Consider the following 20161-nt stretch of genomic DNA (forward strand, 5'->3'; position numbering starts at 1 on the left):
GACCCGGAGCATTAGCAAACGGCAGGACACGTGTAGTAATTTGTTAGACGAAAAGGCAGTCTTCCAACTTTTGCATGGGAATAAGGGGATTTGCCCTTTGGGGAATTAAAAATGTAATAGCAAAACCGAAAGCTAATGAATGGGGTTCAGTGGTTTGTTGGCAATACTTAAATATTTCTGTTCAGGAGCGCAAACTCCCTGCAGTTATTCAGAAAGTAGGGACTCAAACCAAACTAGAATAACTCTCCCGTGCGTCTCCACTTTCCCCAATCCGAAAAGGAACCGCTCGCACGGTACTGCCCCTTTAAGACCTGCTCGCTCTCGGGCTCTACAAAAGGGAGTGACCTCTGGGCTTTGACAGCTCCCCTAATAACTACCACCGTGCAGGCCCCGCCCACCTGGCGACCAGCCTCGCTGATTGGCCGGCGGGCCGGTATCCCGTGCTCTGATTGGCTCTCCGCTTCCCCTGAGCGAACCTTTAGAACTCTGAGACAGACAATATTCTGTTACATTGTAGCAAAATGGCGACTGTCATTCACAACCCCCTGAAAGCGTAAGTAAGACTAAAAAATGTACATATTCCGCGTGGTTTCGATATGAAAAAAAAGGCGCCTTCTGCGTGCCGAGCGCTGCCAATACGCTGCGCTTGCAGGAGCCTGCAGCCGCGGCGGGGCTCCTCTCTTTTCTTTCAGCTCTCACTTCTTCATCTTTTTTTTTTCCCCCAACGCGCAGAAATGTCAGGAGATGCAATTAACAAGAAGAAAATTGTTACATTTGCGTTCCGCTTACTTGGCGGACGGCGAGAGGGGTTATCGGCAGGGGAGCCAGGCGCTCGAGCGCTCTCCGGCTAGGGGGGTGGTGGGCAGTTTGGGGACGGCGCGGTCCCCGAGTGCCTGGCCTGGCCGGGCTGCGAGCGCGGCGCGGGGGGCGGCCGCGCGGGGGGCGAGCGCCGGGCAGGGGCCGCCCGGGTGCAGCCGGCCGAGCCCCGCGCCTCCGGCCCCCGCGGCCCCCGCCCCGCTGCTTGGTCCGCCGGGGCGAGTGGACCGCGGCAGCTCCGGAGTTTGCAGGGCGCTCTGTGCCTTCCGATCGCTCATGGGGAGTTTGTGCAAACCTTCCGGAGTTGCAAGGACCGCCTGGGGAGCGGCGGGTCCCAGGAGCCCCGGGGCCCAGGTGGTTGCCCGGGGCTTTCCTGCCGGGGCAGCCCCCGGAGCGTGACGGCGCTCCGGGCGGTCGCCGGGGTGTCTGTGTGTTTGTGGGCGAACTGGCTGTAGTCAATTAACACTCGGGTTAACTTGGGGTTGATTTGGAGGCAGGGAAGCTGCAGGTCTTATGAATGGTGTTCTCGCCTCCTCTGGGTGAAAAGCCGAGGCGGGCGGGGAGGCAGCGCGGGGCTCCCCGCCCGGGCCCGCGGCGTCTGCTCCGGGCCAGAGCGAGGGGCAGGTGCCTCTGGCCGCTGCCGGGAGACTTTGAGCGGACGCCCAGATCCGGGACGGAGGGGCGGGCTGGGTGAGGACACGCGGGGGCCAGTCCGCGGGTCCGACAGCCAGTTCCTGCCTGCCTGCCTTCCTCCTCCTTTTCGTCCTGGCTTCCTTCCTTCCTTCCTTCCTTCCTTCCTTCCTTCCTTCCTTCCTTCCTTCCTTCCTTCCTTCCTTCCTTCCAGTCGGTGGAACTGTTAAGCCGCCAAGTCCGCTGGCGGTCGCGGAGCCGGGGGTGGCTTCGGAAAACGAGCGTCGCTCAAATAGGGGCGCTGTTGGCAGAGATGTTGGCAGAGGGGAGCTCCCTCCGGATCGCGGCGCGACGTGGGTGGGGGTCCGCGCCCCGGGGGTCAAGACTTTCCAGCTGGGCTGGAAGCCGCGGGCGAGGGGAGGCGGAGGCGCGGATGGGGGGTGTTTCGTGCTGGATTCTCGCGGGTGCATGGCAGATGCCAACCCAGGTTTCTCGCAGCTCAGCTCATCTGCGTCCGCATCCCCCGCTCCTCCTGGAGTTGAAAACCAGGTTCCCACCGGGGGGCAGCAGGGGGGTACCTAACGCGAAGGAACGCGCGGGGAGAATCGGACGTGTTTGCACCAGCTTATCTCCATCAATAATAGGGGAGAAGGCGAGGAATGTCCCAAGTCTCGGAGTTTTAGATATATATATTAAAGCTGCCCTTAAGAGGACGTTGGAAGCTGAGGCGGATCAGAGAGCAGCTCCCGGCTTCAGTTCTCGCTCTGAAGCTCAGATACACTGCACTTGAACGCCACAGCGTTTCCCCCAAGAAAGAAAACGTTTTATGGCAGAATAAATGGGCGTAACTTCGCCGCATCCTAGCTCCCTGTCGCTCGCGCCGCCACATCGCTGATGCTGTGAGTTTTTACCGAACCCAAAGCTGATTTGCAGTTTCCCCATATCCAGCCGAAATCACATCGCCGGGCTAATGCCACCTGGTAAATTCAAGTTAGAGAAATCTATTTCACATATGAGCCAGGTTTGTTTCCTGCCGGGAAAGCGGCACCTTGTTACCCTGGAGCCCGCTCACGCGCGTGCGGGCGCAATATCTCCACGCTCCAGGGTTTCCCTGCTCGCTCCAGTTTTTTTTTTTTTTTTTGGACATCGGGAAGGTGCGTGTTTGGGGAGGGTGTCTGTGGGGGTGGGGGTGGGGTTAGAGGTGGGGGAAGGGAGGGAGAAGCGTGTTGGTTAGTGAAATTAGTTCTGAATTATTATACTTGTACTTTGTATAATTAGAAACAATTGCAATGTGATGTATTTGTAGTTCTGTGTCGCCACACACGCTAGTATATACACAACACCCCTGCCTGCTTTTTCTAGGTGGGAGTTGAGTGGTCGTTTATAATTAGCAGCTTCTTTTTGCATCTCAACCCCTTTCCCTGGGGGTGAGGGGGTGTAAACAATACCCCCCTCCCCCCCAACCAGCGAGCCTCCTGCACCTTGGACGTTTTTTAAAACTCCTAACTAAGGAGCACACACGTTGTTATTGGGAGACCTACACCATCTGCCTTTATTTTTAAAAACAACTTGTTTAATAAAACATCTTATATATTTAATTTGTTTTTAAAAGTTGCTGATCAGGAAACAATACACACGTGAATAAATTATGCATGCGATAAATTAGAACAAAGCGCAAAGACACATCAAGCGGAAGGGATGGATGGTGGTGTTGGGAGGAGGGGAGCAGAGAGAACGGTTTGGAGAGCTATGTTTTTATCCTCCTGCGTCCCTCCTGACAATGAAACGGAACTGAACGACATTAGCATTTTCTCTGTGTGCGTTCTGAGTCTTTCTCTCTCTCCCCTAAAAAGACAAAAAAAAAAAACACCAAAAAACCCAACACCACTGATGCCCCCTACAGAAGCTGGTCGCACAAAGGTTTCCTCTAGGATTGGGGGGTAAAGTGGTGATAGGTGATGTGCTGGGAAGGAACAACTTCGGTTTTCATGCAACAGCTCTGTAGGGCTCTGCCTACCCTGAGTAGGGACCATTTTTCATTATATTAGCTTTTTCTGCATGGGACATTCAATAATTCAATAGCATGGGTAACTGGATGGTGAAATTTGAATCTCATTGCTTTGGGGTGTTCCTTAGGGCTCAAGGCTCCTGGAGCCACATCTCTCTCAGCAGTTTGGCTTTCTTCCTGCCTGTCTTTGATCTCCCCTCAACTCGCTTTCTAGTTCCTCCTCCTTGTACCCTTCACCCCCTTCCTCTCTGAAGCTGACAGCTTGGCTTCTCTCTCTGTTGTCGCCTTTAACCATCTTATTACTGCCCAACAGGGTGTTAGAGGCAGAAACAGGAGCCGCCTGGACTGATCAGATCACAAAGGGGACACGGCAGGTGGCCCCACAACCAAGCAGTCACATCTGGAGAAATAGAATTTAAAAGCATTGATGGACATGTACGATGTGTAAATGGGTATTACACATTATTTAATTTAGCAGCTACATTGTCTGAGCCTAGGTGTGTGAGTCACCCTCAATTCTCACATGTACAAACAAGATAAGGGCCATGTGGTGAAGTAAACACAAGTAGGTAACATAAATATAGATTGATAAAGGTCTGTGTGTAAGTCAGTCACATAACATTTTGTATTCTGGTTGATTTCTGCATACCTAGAAAACAATGCTTTTAATATAAATTCTAATCTTATTTGATATTCTAGTTCAGGTAATCCACCCTCTCCCAAATCTGCTATCAACACTTTAAACAACTTACTCTTTTATTAAGTTATCAAAATCGTGGTTTGTATGCACTTAACTGGGAATGTCTGCCACCTTCTGCCAGACTTGATTATGTACATATGTATCTATTATTATAACTGCCTGCTTAGAAAAGAATTACTGTTGTTATTATTTAATTATTCCGTATCAACCAACAGGGTTTTACCTCAAGTAACTATAAAGAATGAGACCAGTAAACTATTTTGTCATGCTTATAAAGGTGAACATACATATATATAATTGTATTGAAACTTTCTTTGGTAAGGAGTTTCCGTTGCTTGGAGATATGTGTTTATCTCTCTGTTTTCTTATTAAGGACACAACTCTGGGAGAAGTACATATACTTACTTAGCCAAGGTCAAACAGCAGGTTGTATGTGTAGATGGACCTCAAGTCTGCATCTCTTGATACATTCTCTGATCTGGATACAGTGTATTCTAATCTAAAGTGGATTTGTGTCTGTGAAAGTTGTGCAATTGTGGCCACTTAGACGCCAGACCTCACTCTTGCTGTGGCACTCAGTTTAGATATCCGAGAGGGAGGGGGTGGGTGGACACATTCCTGGTTCTAATCTCCTAGCTCTTTCTGTTGGGGTGGGGGAGTGTGGGTAGGTACTAAGAGGGGAACACTGGGGTTGAGACTTTGTGAACTTGCTGCCTTTTATGGACGTTATTTTAGCCCCTTATGGAAAAGGACCCTCAGACATCTTAAGCCAACAGATGCCTAAGAACCACCTTCTCCATCTGCTTCTGGTTGCCACTGAAAAAAAAAGCCCTAAATTCTCCAAACTTCGTTAGCACACATTATTTTTCAGCGGGAAGAATGTCTGGTTTTGACGAGATACCCATAAAGGATATTAATTTTTGCCAGAACCCAAGTGGAGTCATTGGCACAGGGTAAGCCTCTGAAAATAGTCCAGCCTTCAGACCACCTGGGAGACTTCCAGAGATCGCCAGTGGAATGGGAGCTGCTCAGATCAGTAAGGTGGGCTGGATTCACAGGCAGTTTAATTGGAGACTTCACTTCTTCCTCTGTCTTTTTAGAATCATGCAGGTAGCAGGAATCTGGATCCATCTGAGAAAGACCATAACGTCTAAAGCTGTTTCAGAGCCATCTGCTCAGATCAATGCACAAAATAAAACGCTACGGTCAGCATGCTTTGTTTTGAGCGTGCACCAGAAAAAGAATGGAAACTGAGGCTTCAGTTTTTGAAGTGTGGCCATGGTGATTGTAGTGGTGGTGGGCGCTGGGTCATAAAAAGTCACCAGAATCCAGGCCTGTTTATTCTCCCAATCTCTGCAAAGTAACTTTTGTGGTTTTTGAGTGTTCCGAAAGTCACTATAAGACAGAAATGTAGCCAAATGTGGCAAGCCCCAGGCCAACGACATGCCACAACCACTGAAGAGTTTTTGCCCGGCCACGGTTTTCTAGCAGGAGCCTATGTAAGCATGACTTGAGCTTTAAATAGCCTTTAAATATGTAGGTATTTAACAAGGAAAGATAAAGAGTGGCCTGGGGTGGTGGGGTCGGGGAGGGGTAGGTGAGCGGGTAAAACCACTGTGTGGTCTGGAACTCAGAAAAGATGATTGTTTAACAGCGAGGGAGACTGATATTATGATCTATTGCAAGTCCCAGAGTTTTCTTTCGTTGTGTGAATGACCGGGGAGAGATGAGGTGTTGTGTTGTTTTTGTAATTTGTTTTTCTTATTGGTCCGGTTACTAGTGTTTCACAGTCTGTCAAACCATATGGATGAATGGAGCCAGCATCATAAAACTGTCACCAAGGAAGGTTTTTGAAGCCTGTGATTTGCATCAGACTTTTAAAAGCAGTGGTTAGGAGGTGTTGGGGGGTGGGGAGTGGTGAGAAAAGAGGAGCAGAGTTGGTTGAGAATTTCTAGGTTGTATGCTTGTGAATACTAGTAGTGGGGGGTTATTTGGCGAGAGAAGCCTTGAGGAGGCTAAGATTTAGGGGCTAAGTTTGGAAGCAGGGAGGGGTGAAGGGATTAAGCTCAGAGCTCCTAATAATGGGGTTCAAATGGCCCACGTTGAGTCCTCCACCACCCAGGCCTTGATTCTGAGCCTGGGGAACAATAATGGCACATGTCTAATTCCCCTTTTGAACCCTCTCCTCCCTCTCCGAATCCAGAGACTGTGGTCATCTCAGGTTGCTGTGAAATAAGATTTTTTTGTTGTTGGTATTCACTTCAAAAATCTGCTGTTGTATGACCTACAGTTGGAAGCTCCACCAGAAAAGGTTTTCCAGCCCCCAAACTTCCACCTGCCATCAGTGTGGCCCTGTCTCAAACCCGCCAGCTTCCACGTTCATTTCTCACCAGTCCATTTCCTTTGTAGTTATGAGGACCTCAGAGGAATGGAGGAGAAGCAGCTCGGGGAGAGGAGCCCAGAGCCTCGAGCCCTGTTCCCAGCCCTACCACCACCTCGCTGTGTGATCTTGGACACAGAACTTCCCTGAGCCTCATACTCCTTGTCTTTAAGATGAGGCTGATGCACCTAGATTACCAAAATTCCTTTCAAGTCAAAACTTTGTGGCTCTTGCTATGGTTAATTAGGACAAGGAGGACAGTTAGGGGCCAGAATTTGAATTCTTCCTTGTTTTCAAAGTGTGGCTCTAAAGGAGAGTCATTAAGACTAGGAGGCTGTTCAGTCTTGCCACGTTGTGCTACTGCTTGGGGTTCTAACTGGGATGGAACTTCCTCTCCCTTCTCAGGGCCTAAGGATGAGGACCACCAGGTGGTGGACCATTTACAATGTGGGCTTTTCTTCTGATTCTCCCTTTTGAACACTTTGCTTCTCGTTAGCTCTCCAACCAGAGGATGGAGAGAGGAAAGAGAAGTGGGAAGCCTAATTGGCCTATTTTGCTGTTTATAAGCACTCAGATAAAGTTTTTGGATGTGGAAAAGACTGAAATTGCTGAGAACATCTGTCTTTTTCTTCCTCTTTTCTTTAAATGTGTGGAGGGAGAAGTAGAACCAAGCAAACAACTTTTCTCTGGATTTCATTTATCCACAGTCTCCCGGGACCTGCCCTCTCCTCCACCATGGCACCCATCCCAATGAACATGGAAATAAAGTGCTTATCTCGCTTCTGTTTGGGCAGCTGCAGATGCCTGGCTGTTCAGTGAACTAAAGTAGATGGACCTATGCTGATGTCTCACTGAGCTCCCTCTAGTGTACCCCGCATTACTGCTGAGGAAATGGAGGTGTCCAGCAGACGTACACAGTGGCTGGCTATACCCTGGTGGGTATTAGCAGTCTCTAAATTGGAATTCACTGCCTCTTCTTCAGTGACATGCCTGCAGAACATCCCAAATTCCCCTGGGGGTGTTATTATCAGGCTTTCCTGTGGTTGAAGGCTCCCTTTGCAATTTTCTACAAGCCTAAAGGAGGAAGAGGGGAGTGCAAAACTCATCAGAGAATTCACAGAAGGCTAAATTGTGCGATTTAGGCAAAACAAACAAAAGGACACTCTGAACTCCAGCAGACAGAGGCAGTTCCTTAATTTTTTTTCTAATTGTGGTAAAATATACATAACATGTACATTTAACCTTTATAACATGTAAATGTACCATTTTAATCATTTTTAAGTGTACAATTCAGTGGCATTAAGTACATTCATAATGTTGTACAACCATCGATACTCTATCTCCAGAATTTTTTTTGTTGTCCCAAACAGAAACTCTGTATCCATTAAATAACTCCCCATCCCCTCACCCCAGTCCCTGGTACCCAGCATTCTACTTTCTGACTGTAAGAATTTGCCTATTCTAAGCCCCTTCTATAAGTGGAATCCTATAATATTTGTCCTTTTGTGACTGGCTTATTTCATTTAGCATAATGTCCTCAAGATTCATCTATGTTACAGCATGTGTCAGAATTTCCTTCCTTTTTATGGCTGAATAATATTCCGTTATATGTATACACCACATTTTGTTTATCCGTTCATCCAAGGATGGACACTTGGGTTGCTTCTCCCTTTTGGCTGTTGTGAATAATGCTGCTATGAACGTGGCATAAGTAGCTGTTTGAGTCCCTGCTTTCAATTTTTTTGGGTATCTGCCTAGGTCCCCTTCATTCTCAGACTTTAAAATTTAGGGACTACAGTTCTAGCTAGTACAGGCAACCCCCACCTTATAAATTTAAAGAAAAATACTGATAGTATCATGGAATTCAACCTCTTTATCCACACCCCCCTCCGTGGGGGGTAAATGCCCAGGAACCCAGAGACTCACTTATCTCATTCCCAGCCACAAGGATTTCCTTCCCTGTGTTCTCCCCCTGCCCCCCTTTGAGGACAAGGACTCATGTGGGGTCAGGGTCTGGGTTTGGGGAGGTTCCAGGAGTGCAGGAGTGGTAGTTACCTGGTGAGTCTCAGAGTGAAGATTTCCTAGGCAGAGTGGAGGCAATGGGGGTCGAGGGAGCAGCTGGGATGACAGGATAGCTTGAAAGTCAAGGTTAGTAGATCTGGCCTATCTTTGTGTATGGACAGAAGAGCTTGTGACTCCTTTCTCCTCCCTTCCCTGCACCCAGCCCTGCTTACCCCCCAAGGGGCCCAAATGATATAATGGATGTGAAAACATTTGAGAAGGTGTCAAGTACAAATGTGAGGTGTTACTAGGAGAGCTTCGAAGTTTCCTGTAGCTGACTGAGGCCTTCGCAGAGAGGCAACAATACCTCATACGTTAAACTTTACTATATTAAAACTAAAATAAATGAAATGATTCTGGCATTATTTCCTAGGAAATGCAAAGCCCACTCATCCAGCTGTGTGTAAATAGTCCCGGGATCTCCGTGGGATTTTCTCATTGTCTGGGTTTGAAATAGGTGAGAATATGAGCTCAGGGGACACCCTCATTTCATTTCCCATTGTTAGCCCTGAACTGAGTCCACCCTCAAAATAAGAGGAGGCAGAGGCCGCTGGGCAGAGGGGAGCACTTTCCTGGAACTTGGGCTTCAGTCATGACCCAGTCTCTGGCTCCTCCTTCTATCAAGAAGACTCCAGAGAGAGAGAAGTGAAAGTGGGGCTGGAGCTTAGATCTGCTAGTGAACAAGAAGGGGATGCTGTTGACAGAGGAAATCAGCAGCAAGAATTGATTCTTTTTTTTTTTTTAACAGTATACTTTATTTTTTGGTGAGGAAGATTGTCCTTGAGCTAACATCTGTGCCAACCTTCCTCTATTTTGTATGTGGGATGCCACCACAGCGTGGCTTGATGAGTGGTGTAGGTCCGTGCCCAGGAAGTGAACCTGTGCACCCTGGGCCGCTGAAGCAGAGCATGTGAACTTAACCACTACACCACCTGGCCGGCCCCAAGAATGGATTCTTTATACAAAAGTAGACTATGGAGAGCATCGTGGTGGGGGTCAAATCTCAGAATTACAGAGCTGCGTCTTGGTCACCAGCCTTGGGAATGCTTCAGATTCAAGCTTGCTGCAAATCTACAACACTCCTTTACTTTAAAGATTTTATTTGTTTATTTTTTCCCTCCAAAGCCCCAGTAGATAGTTGTATGTCATAGCTGCACATCCTTCTAGTTGCTGTGTGTGGGACGCGGCCTCAGGATGGCCGGACAAGCGGTGCATCGGTGCGCGCCCGGGATCCGAACCCGGGCCACTGGCCTCGGAGCGTGCGCACTTAACCGCCAAGCCACGGGGCCGGCCCCATTCCTTTACTTTATAAAAGCAAATTAAGTGAAAACATCATCCCGACTCCTATTATCCTCAACTAAGGACTCTGTTTGTGTCTTTGTTTGCTGCCAGTGGAGCTCAGTGAGAACTGTCTCACCCTCTTCGGAGCTTTCTTCATCTTGCCCTGGCCAACACTGATGGCCAGCCTGTCCCTCAGAACTAAGCAGCATAGTAGCCTCCCTCCCTGCGTCTAGGAGCTTCCACTACAAGGAAGGCCTCCAGTTTCTCTGTTTCTCTTTCCAGACCCTTGTTCTTTGCAGGGCAAAGTAAGTGCTTGTAAACCAGGATGCTGACTCTCCCCTAGGCTTCTCCTAGGGAAACCAGTGTGGTTGGGGGGGCTCAGGGCAGGGGAGGCAATGTGGGCTGGGGCTGGGGGGAGGGCATGGTGGATGGGGTAGTGGGAGTGGAGAGAATATATTCTCTCCTGCTAATTATTTTCCCCGAGGACTTAGCCAATGCAGAACCATCTATTATCGTGGGAGCGCTCTATGGTGGTTCTGCCTGTGATGAATGCTAAGTGGAAACAAGCAAGAAAAATTAACAGGCGGCTGCTTCTGTCCACCTAATTAAAATGCATATCCAAATGCATAATTCCTTATGTTTCCCCATGCACACACTCCCCTTCCCATCCCAATTCTATGGAGGAGAAAAAAACACTTTCCCCCAATCATTTCTCTTGATTATATTTCCATCAAGGAAGAACCAGAGGGTTCCCTTAGAATAGAGAAGGGCCGTTCTTGTAACACTTCTAAAATCCCTAGGTTTTTTTACTTAGATTGGGCCCAAACATTCTGAGCTGTTTTTTGTTTAAAATAAAAAACAAAAACTTTATCTGACTGCAGAATAAAGGGGGAAGGGAGGAAGTAGAGAAAGACAAGGGGGGGAAAAAAAAAAAAGCAAGCAAGAAAAAAAAAGTTCCCACCATTTCTGCTGACCTTTTAGTTTTGTGCTAAAAGTCTGGCTTGGATCAACAGTGAGAATTTTGAAGGTCTTGTCTCTCCTCTTCCTCTCTGTTCCTTTCCCTGACTTTGCATCACCTCCCCCAGCCTCCAAAGCAAACATAACCCAGGGATTTGGAGAGAAGACACATCTACCTGTGAGGATCAGGTAGAGAGAAAAAACCAAAAATCTCTGCATTTGGGGCAAGATCAGAGATGCTGACATCACAGTCCCAAGGATGTTTTGAATGAGGGAAACAATACCTCTTCATCCTGACTTTCCTCCCTCTTTGTTCACTGATTATTTTCTTCCTGTTGGAAGAACAACTTCATTCAGTGGTCATCAAATATTTGATAAAACACAAAACTTAAGTCATGGCGTTCAGTTTGACATCATTGCCATCTCTGTTGCGCCCCCCTCCCCAGCCGCCCTCCACCCCACCCCCCTCTACCGAAGCCCCTGGATTGCCCTCCACACAGCCCCAGCTGTTGATTTATCAGGGCCGGCTGGCTCAGCAGTGCATGGAGATTGCTTTTAATTAACTCTGTTCATTTTTCCCAATCTTTAGGGAGCAGCAGCCCTTTAATGATTTTAATATTTTATCTGGATTTATATCCCCCTTATTTGTTGTTGTTTAACTTCCACATTTGTTGTTCCTGAATCGCTTCTAGACTGATCTATTTATTTGCCCTTTTCCCCTGGCCCCCAAGACTTTTCTGGAGAAGGGGTGATGGGTTCCAAAGGAGGCCCAAGCTTTCTTCTGTCTGCACAGGGAGAGGTGCCTGCTGTTGGCCTGTGCGATGGTTTGTCTTAGGAATCCCAGTCTCACCTGGTTCTTAGCTGGAGTTTCTGAGCTTTCCGTTGGGAAAAAAATCTGAATTTTAGAAAGTAAGGGCTCTTTGCCTCTTTTGTGTTTTCTGTTTCTGGAACGGAGTGAGTTGCCTGGGAGAATTGGAGAAAGACTGCTTCCTGGGTTCCCCCATTAGTTGTATTTGGGGTCTGTCATCGTGCGCACCCCACCTAGACATAGTTCAGTGGAATAGCTGCACGGTGACTTTGGGGCAGGGCTGGACGTAGGTGCAGTCAAGTCTTTGTGCCGCTATATGCGTCTTTACATATGGCTGGGATCTGCTCAGCAACTGCTTGGAAGAGTAATTGCAGTGCAAAGAAAATAATTTGGGTACTATAGGTGGCTGTTAGGGATGTGGCCATGAGAGTAATTAGTAGGGCTCAGGCATTGATATACCACAACGTGTTAGTGGTTTTGATAATTAGGTCTGTGGAGTAGAAACCTATGAGGAAAGATATACCTGTTAATGGTGTGAAAGAGGATGTGCGGGGGGGGCACCAATTGCCTTCTCTACCCGAGGCTGCCTTCTCCCTCAACCCTCAGTGCCCTGTTCCTGTGCCTACTCCCCACTGTGGGAAACCCGTCCCATCTGCACACCTTCCCAGCTCCCTCTTCCTGCCTCCTTTGGGCTACAAAGTCTGCTCCTTCGCCCAACAGCCCTAGAGAGGCCTGGCAGAAGGCTTACATGGGGGCTGGTTTTCAGAACCAGCTTGTCGGCAAAATGCCCTTTGGCATCTCTGTTTGGTGATGTGTCTTCAGGGTTACTTGTTGCTAGGCAACTGCCCACTAAAGTTTGAGTCTGATCTGGGGATAGCAGTGAATTGCCCTGGGTGACTTGTATCCGCATTTAGGGACTTGGCTTTGCAATCCTGGTTCAGGGAACAGAAGGTTGAGAAGACGTTCTTCCATGCACCTTTATAGAAAGAAGTATTGTCTTTTCAAGTCTAGACCCGTGCCTGGCACACAGTCAGTGCACACAAATGTTTGTTTTGGTGATGAAAATGGTAATTTCTTCCCATTTCCTTGCAATCATCCCTTTAACTGTGCTAGTTCTGAAAACCTATAATATTTCAGGTGCTAAGCTATATGTGGGGTACAGAGATGGAAAACCTTGCTTCTACACCCCAGTCTGGTGTTCAGGCCACTCTGTGTCTTACTAAGTGTTTCTTCTTCACCTTGCCTTGACAATCACAGGCCATTTTGAGAATCCTATGAAAGTTGGGGATCATCTCCCCATGAAAAATGCATATAGGTGTGAACATCTACATATGGTTTTATGGGGTTCACAGACCTTGAGGAGCCCATCAGTGGATGCCCTAGAGGTCCATGGGCTCCAGGTTAAGAACTTCAAAATGAGAAATGTGGGTAAACTTGTTATCCTGAAAGGATGCTTCAGTATCCCTGCTCAGAGAGACGGCACCCCTTACACCCGCCTTGTAGTCTCACTAAATGGCTTGCGGCCCCTCTAGCCCCACCCTGCCCCAGATGTGCTTGGTGTATATCTACCTGCTTGTCTTCCAGACACCTGAAAGTCCCCTCTTCCCCACTGAAGACCTTGCTGACCCTTGGGTAGAATTGCCCACATCTACCCTTGGTCCCAAGCATACTCTTCTCTTTTGGCCACTGAAACACTTAACTCTGGTCAGTTAGAACATAAGGCCATGGAAGACTGGGACGGTGGCTTTCTGTGCTTTTCTATCCCTAGGATCTAGCATAGCAGGCGTTTAATAAATATGTGTGGGGTAACTGAGCAAATGAAGCCAGCAAGCAGACACACTGCTCTTCCCTCCTAGTTTACCTCTAGCTCTTTAGAGTTGATGGGTTTTATTCTCTCCTTGACTGCAGGAGTTTGGAAAAGGCAGTGGAATTCCTTCCCTGAATTCTTCAATTTCAGGAGTCAGAAAACAGGCACAAGCTCGGCCTTGCTTGCATGTGGCATGTGCAGCTGTGATGAATGTCAGCATCATCATTCTAGCCCCTTGTTTCTTTATTGCTTCATCCTTGTAGATCTAAAGAACTCGGCTTTCCCTCCTTTGGTCTTGGGAAGTAAAGACAGGTCTTGTTGCTTTGCTCTCTTCCTGGGACTAGGTAAACCTGGAGCTTGTGAAGAGCCACTGAGAAATCAACCACATTTTTATTGAGTGCCTACTACGTGCCCAGATGTGTGTGGGATTTACTTTAGCCTTATTTATCCCTGAGGATTTTGGCGGAGTTTTAAGATGGAGGAGGCTGGAAGGGGAGAGTGCTACAATGGATTAACCCAATCCAATCTCAGTACCATAATGGTGAGAGTCTCCTGCCCGTCCTCCTGAGCTCTGGAGGTAACAGTAGCCCAGTTGGTGTTTTCAGATACATATCCTTTGAGAGAATGCCTTTTGTAAACTTTCATAGTACCAATGTCTAGAGAGATACAACTGTTCCTTGACTCAGTGTCCCAACCGCGTTCAATGCAGATAAATTCACTTGACAATGAAACAAAAATGCGAGGGCCTTTACTTCTCATATTGAGAGAGATAAAAGTATCTATTATTGTAACTTTTGTATATCCTCTAATCACTTTTCCACCCTCCAAATCATTCAGTGTTGGGGCTATTTGGAAGAAGGTACCACCCTGGTGGGGCCTGGTTCTGTGTCAGGAGGAAGGTGAAGACCCGAGGTGGAGATGGGCTACCTAGTCAAGTTTTAATCCAGATTCTGGTCCACTAGACATCCTACAATGCAAAAGCCAGAGCAAATGCTGACACTGCATGAAATATAGGCTGTGGGAGCAGAATTGTACAGAAATGTTTGTCAACTCAGAACGGTCATACTGCACCAGCACTTACTCTCTAAGGTAACTCTCCCCCAGTCCCCACATGTAGCCCTTCAGTGCAGAGGGTGCACGCAGGGCTGTCCGGTTCCCGGTGCTCATTTCCTTTCTGGGCAGCCATCCCAGTATAACAGATACTTATACATATTCTGTCCTCATTTTATCTAATTACACACATCTCTGGGGGATGGGAAACAGGTTTGGATCATTCAATTTTAGGTCAGTTATGCGCAGGATAGCTGAGATGAACACCGATCTATAGAGTTCTGTGAAATTCGGAAATTTCCCATAGTTCCCTGGTCTAAAGCACACCAGGGGGCATTGTTTGCTGTCTCAGGGGCTGGAGATCCCAGTCGACAAGGGGGAGCGATGGAGCCTGACTGGTTCGTGAGTCTGAGCGTAGGAACCTTTCTGAGACCCAGCTAGCTCTTGCTAGTCTTGGAGCAGCAGTAGGATTCTTGTTTTATTATTTGATGATCTGCCAAATTGAGAAGACCCAATAATATAGGTCCCTCTGATGGTCATCATCTGTTCTCACCCATTACCTGCCTGGAATGTGTTCAGGTTCCTGAGAAATACAGACAAAAGAAGCTCTGATCCATGGAACAATCTTTATTATTGCCCAGTGTGGCCCTGAGTTCCTCTCTCCTTTGCTGCCCAAATGACCTGGTCTGGACGCTGTGAGAGCTCTGAAAGGTCCCCTCCTTTCTCCAGGACCCAGAGCCGGCAGCCTTGGGCAGTCCCACTTCCTGGCACGTCTCCTCCAGGCTCTGCTGTAGCTTTCCGAATCCCCAGGAAGGAAAAGCCCACTTGCTACCCTTTTATTTTTCATTTGCTTTCTGCTGCTGCTTTCATTTCTTGACTCAGACCTAAGCCTCCCCAGTGTTCTCGGGGCCCTGGATAGAGGAATAATCCACTTAATGCTTAATATCAAGGTTTGCACCTCCAGCCTCGGTTTCCTTCTGACCTCTCATGCCTTCCTCCGTGCCCTGTTGATATTTTTCTCCTTCCCTGGTACATCCACCTTGATCAAAAAGCTCTGAAGGGGCAGGGAAGAAGGAGTGTGTGGAGGACAGCAAATGGATCCGTTTGGCTGGATGGGAATGGGCGAGGGGGTGGGGGTGTGGGGGGTGGATCCATGAAAAGAAGGTAAAAATGGGAAATGGCCTGGGGCCAGGTTGGTCTGAGTGGAGGCCCAGTTTGACAGCCAGTTCCTGGGAAGTACTTGAACACCTCAGAGGCCAAAAGAAAGGCTCCAAGGGGCGGTTTGTCATCCCGTGTCCCCAGGTAGGAAGGACTGTCCACTTCCAGAGACTTCTCTAAGTTTGAACTGAATCCTGGTCCTTGGTTTCTTTGGTTATGTGTTCTAGGTCCTTTCCAGGCCACCTCCCAGAGGGCATGGGGGTGAGGGGGACACACTGGGGGGCCTGTCCTGGTGTGAGCCATCTGTCCTGCCAGGTACAGGACAGCCCTGGCCGGCTGCATGATCAGATTTGCTAAGTAGCACAGGTTTGCGGGGTAAAGCCTATCCAAGTGGTGAATCTAAAGGTCTTTCCTCCTTCTAAGCTTCAATCACCACCTCCTTACTTTAACAACAACAGCAACAACAACCCATAAAGGTGTACATGAAATATACAAACCCAACCCAGAGAGGAAAACATGGATGCCGACCCTCGTAGCTCACTCGAAGCCTGGTGCCCCCAGGATTAGATTCATGGTGCAAATTGGGGGAGTGAGGCTGCAGGTCTCGAAGAGTGTTTCCTTCTGGGAGGATTGAGGTGGTTTGTTCTGAAAGTGGTGCTTCCCCACACCCACCAGGCACACAGGCACCGGTTACCCATTCAAGCTCCACCTACATGTCGCCCCTCCCTCCTGCAGGAAGGCCCGGGGAACCAGCTTTCAGGGGGGAGGCTGAAGGTCACACCAGTCTTCAGGGTTTCTCAGAGCCCTGTGCTCTTTGAAAGCTCCAGCACTCCATCCCAGGGAGCAGGGGGTGTGGCAAACAGCAGCTAGGTGGCCTATAGCTTGTGCAGGCTCTATGGCCTTGGGCAGGACTCCTAACCCCTCTGTGCCTCAGTTTCCTCATCTGTAAATGATAGTTTCTGCCTTTAGACAGTTGTTGGAAGTATTAAATAGGTTGATGTGGGTCAAGTGCTTGGAAGAGTTGGCCCATATTTCCCTCTTACTAGATGTTCACAGTGACCATCTTCCTTCTGTAAAATGGAAAGACATACTCGATGATTTTTTCCCACGTGGGCATCTTAAGGAAAATGAGATAACAAGTAGGAGAAGCTCTGATTTTCTTAGAAGAAAGACGTTCTAGAGCTGTATAGCGTTATTATATTAATTTATTTTTTTACTCTTAGAACAAATATGCTAGAAGAGACTTTGTGAGAGATTATCTATGGGAAGCTGTGTCCACGAGTTCAGATTATGCATGCTACTTAATTGGTGCTGATATTGGGTCCCTCTGAGAAAGAGCAAGAATTTCATAGACGCAGAAGCACGACACACGCAGGTGAACTGACTGTGACGAGACTGGGCTCCTGGCTCAGGCTTCCATTCACTGCTGCCTCCTCCAAGGGGGAGGAGAGCAGAGTGCTTCCTGCCTGGATCCTCTGCTCTTTCCACAGCTAGGAAGGGGCTTGAACGTCCTTCAGACCAAAGCGGGTGGGGGCTAAGAGTTGGTCTGTGCGTTTGTCTCCCAAGCTGGTCCAACACACCCTTGTCAGGGTGGCAGGTAACAGGCTGAGACACCTCGTTCCTGCCTGTGGCCCTCCTGTCCTGGTGGGTGTGCATATATGCGTTCCCAGTGCAGGCTTTGGGTAGGCAGCGATCTGTGCTTGACAAGCTGGCATTCCAAACTCCAGATCTTCTAAACACCAGACCCCTGTGTTATTTTTAACTGTCCAAAGTTTTTTTCCACGTGGTGTAATTGATGGGACTCGATAGCCTAGTCAGAGAACCTACACTTTGGCTTGTTTTGCATCCCTTGGATGGACCTGTGTCTGATGACCAAGCAGAAAAACACCCTGTTTTCTGAATCGACTGTTCTAAATCTTCCCGCCCGCCCTCCCCCCACTCCCCTCTGGGGAAGAGAAGCCAGCACAGAGATAACTGGAGCTTGCCCGTTTCTGTGGCTCCAGATAGGTGGCAGGAAGATCATTTCTGTCTGCGACCTTCTCCTCCCGCTCTCGCTCTGAGTCCCGATAGTGAGGGACAAAGCTACATTTTCAGACAGATAACAGGAAGGGCATTGAGGAGGTTGGGACTCAATGTCTTCTGGCCCCCTGTTCCAGCCCCACATTCCCCAAGGGGTAAGTCACATTCTCATAGTCCTCTGGGGACAGTGCTGGACAGAAGCTCTTATATAAGAGAGCCTGAGGTCTGATGGTGTCCAGTGACCGCCATCCTTGTGATAATTGAGAGGATCCTCAGGTGCCTGTGTCCAGGAGAAAGTGCACCATTTCCCGCTGGCCTGTCGTTTGCAGCATGAATTTCTCCAGCTTGTGTCTTGTTTCTCTTTGTTCACATGTCTCCCCAGACCATAGTGCGCTTGGCGTTTATCTTATATTAGTCGAATGTGTGCAATGTACCAGCTATTGTAGCCCTGGGTATACAATGGCGAGAAAAACTGACATGGACCCTATCTTTGTGGAGCTTATTGTCCAGTTGAGGAGACAGACATTAATCACAGAAATATATAAATAAAAGTGGGACCTGTGTTATGCTGGAAAGTCCAGGAAGATTTAAGAGTATAGCAGGGGGAACTGTTCTAGTCTGGTGTGTTGAAGGAAAGTTTCTTTGAAGAGCCAACGTTTTGTCCCAGGCTGAGGGAATAGCACATGCAAAGGTCCTGTGGCATGTTTGAGGAACCAAGGAAGGCTGTGTGGCTGGAGCACCAGAGAGGGAGGGAAATTGTGGCTCATGCTATGGTAAGAGATGTCAAGAGGGGCCAGAACACCCAGGGCTTTGGTGGATGTTTTAAGGATTGTACTTTCTACTAAGAGCAGTGAGCAGCCACAGAATGGTTTAAGTTAGGAAGTGACTTGATCCAATTCACATTCTAAAAATTTCCCCCTGGCTACAGGGAGATTTAGTGATTAGGCCTGGGAAGGGTGGGACGAGGGAGTTCTGAGGAGGCTCTTGTGGGTAAAATTTAGAAAATAAAAATGAAATCTGAGCATGGACATATAGGACAAGGCATTAGCTGGACAAGGCTGTCACAATAGAGCTTTCCCTTTAACTGTATCCCTCCTTCCTATCATTCCCAGGCTCATTTGGTTTTTTAGAGAAACTGACACCCTGCCCCCATCCTTGGAAGTTTTTGATGCTGTGGATAGATTGGTTTTCCTCCCAAGTAGAGTCTGGAGGAGTTTGCCCCCATCTGCTGACCTTGCTGCTCATTCCTGCTGTTCCTTTGGGCTTCTCAAGGAGTGGTCTGAGGACCACCTACACGAGGGGCACCTGTGTGACTGATAAAAATGTAGATTCCTGGGCCTCCGCCTAGACCCTCAGAGTCAGAATCTCCGAGGTGAGGCTGTGCAATCTGATTCCTATGCTCTCTGAAGTTTGAGAACCACTGTTCTTCCAGCCCTGCACATGTAACAACAAATGTAATGATGCTTTCAATGTGTAGGGGATGATGTGGGTACCAAGTACTTTCGAGGCACAGATGGTCTTCTTTAGGCCTCACAGTTACGCATGTGGAGACAAGACTCTGTAACTCCGGTATACTAGTTGACACAGTTACAAAGTGATGGGGTTGGTGGGAGGAGAGGGCACAAACCAGATGTCTGACTCCAAGCCCTCCACTTTGCCTTTCTTTGTTCATGCTTCTGTTTTCTAGTGGCCAAGATTAAAAAGCATTGAATTCTTACAGTTTCCAGATGTAGTTCCTTTTAAAAAAAGATTCAGTACCTTTTTGGGGGCTCATGTGATCCACTTAGAAAGTGAGTCTCCAGTTAGTACATGAAAAGATGGAATTAGGTGGGTTTACTGTAATTATTATTGTCATACCTTTTTAGTATGGAAGATACCAAACCTATGCAAAAGTAGGCAGAACAGTGTAAAGACCCTCCGTGTATCCATCTCCCAACTTCAATCGTCATAAGGGGCCAGGGGGCATCTTTTCAATTGCTCAGATGTTGCCGTGTGATGTTCTCATTTTTATGTCCGTTGAATGAATGCCTGATAGGAGAGTGGGCAGAAGGAACAGAGAAGCTTTCAAAGTACCCTACCAGCTAATGACCAGAGATGGAGAAAGCTCTTTTGACTCCATTCGTTCCCCAACAGTACAGCTCATAGGCAGAGCCAGTGCTTGGAATTCTAGGTCTAGGAAAACCCTAGAGACCACTGGCGGTCTCCCTCACTGTACAGACATGACGGTAGGGGCCTGGCAAGGTCTGGGGATAGTCCTCAGGCCTCGCACAGCTACTAAGAGGCAGAGCTGGGCCTGGAATCCAGATCCTCCAGCCTTGTCTCCCTTACACACCAGAGGGTTTCTCAGCATTTTTGCTCTAGTGTTTTCCAGTATGAAGCTGTGAGACAGAAACCCCACCAGACCCTGGTGGTTGTAATACCAGTATTTGGCCACCTCACCCTTTGCTCTTCCTTGTGAAAAAGACAAGGTCCTTGGTCTAGCCTGG

The 20161-nt window shown here is 48.2% G+C and overlaps 1 protein-coding gene across 4 annotated transcripts in view; it reads left to right on the plus strand.

Annotated features, from left to right (window-relative positions):
* The first annotated feature begins 491 nt into the window (after positions 1–491).
* DPF3 (double PHD fingers 3) overlaps positions 492–20161 on the plus strand; it is a 241609-nt gene continuing 221939 nt past the window's right edge. Inside the window, exon 1 of one of the 4 annotated variants that reach the window (XM_087448284.1) lies at positions 492–553. In XM_087448284.1, the coding sequence (XP_087304410.1) occupies positions 522–553 (32 nt within the window). In that variant the 5' untranslated portion in view covers positions 492–521. The remainder of the gene's footprint in view (positions 554–20161) is intronic. The other 3 variants (XM_014784367.2, XR_015556157.1, XR_015556158.1) reach the window with 3 other exon arrangements.

Source organism: Ceratotherium simum, chromosome 24 (genome assembly GCF_057802395.1).
Source record: "Ceratotherium simum simum isolate JZ-2026a chromosome 24, ASM5780239v1, whole genome shotgun sequence".
Taxonomy (NCBI): Eukaryota; Metazoa; Chordata; class Mammalia; order Perissodactyla; family Rhinocerotidae; genus Ceratotherium; species Ceratotherium simum.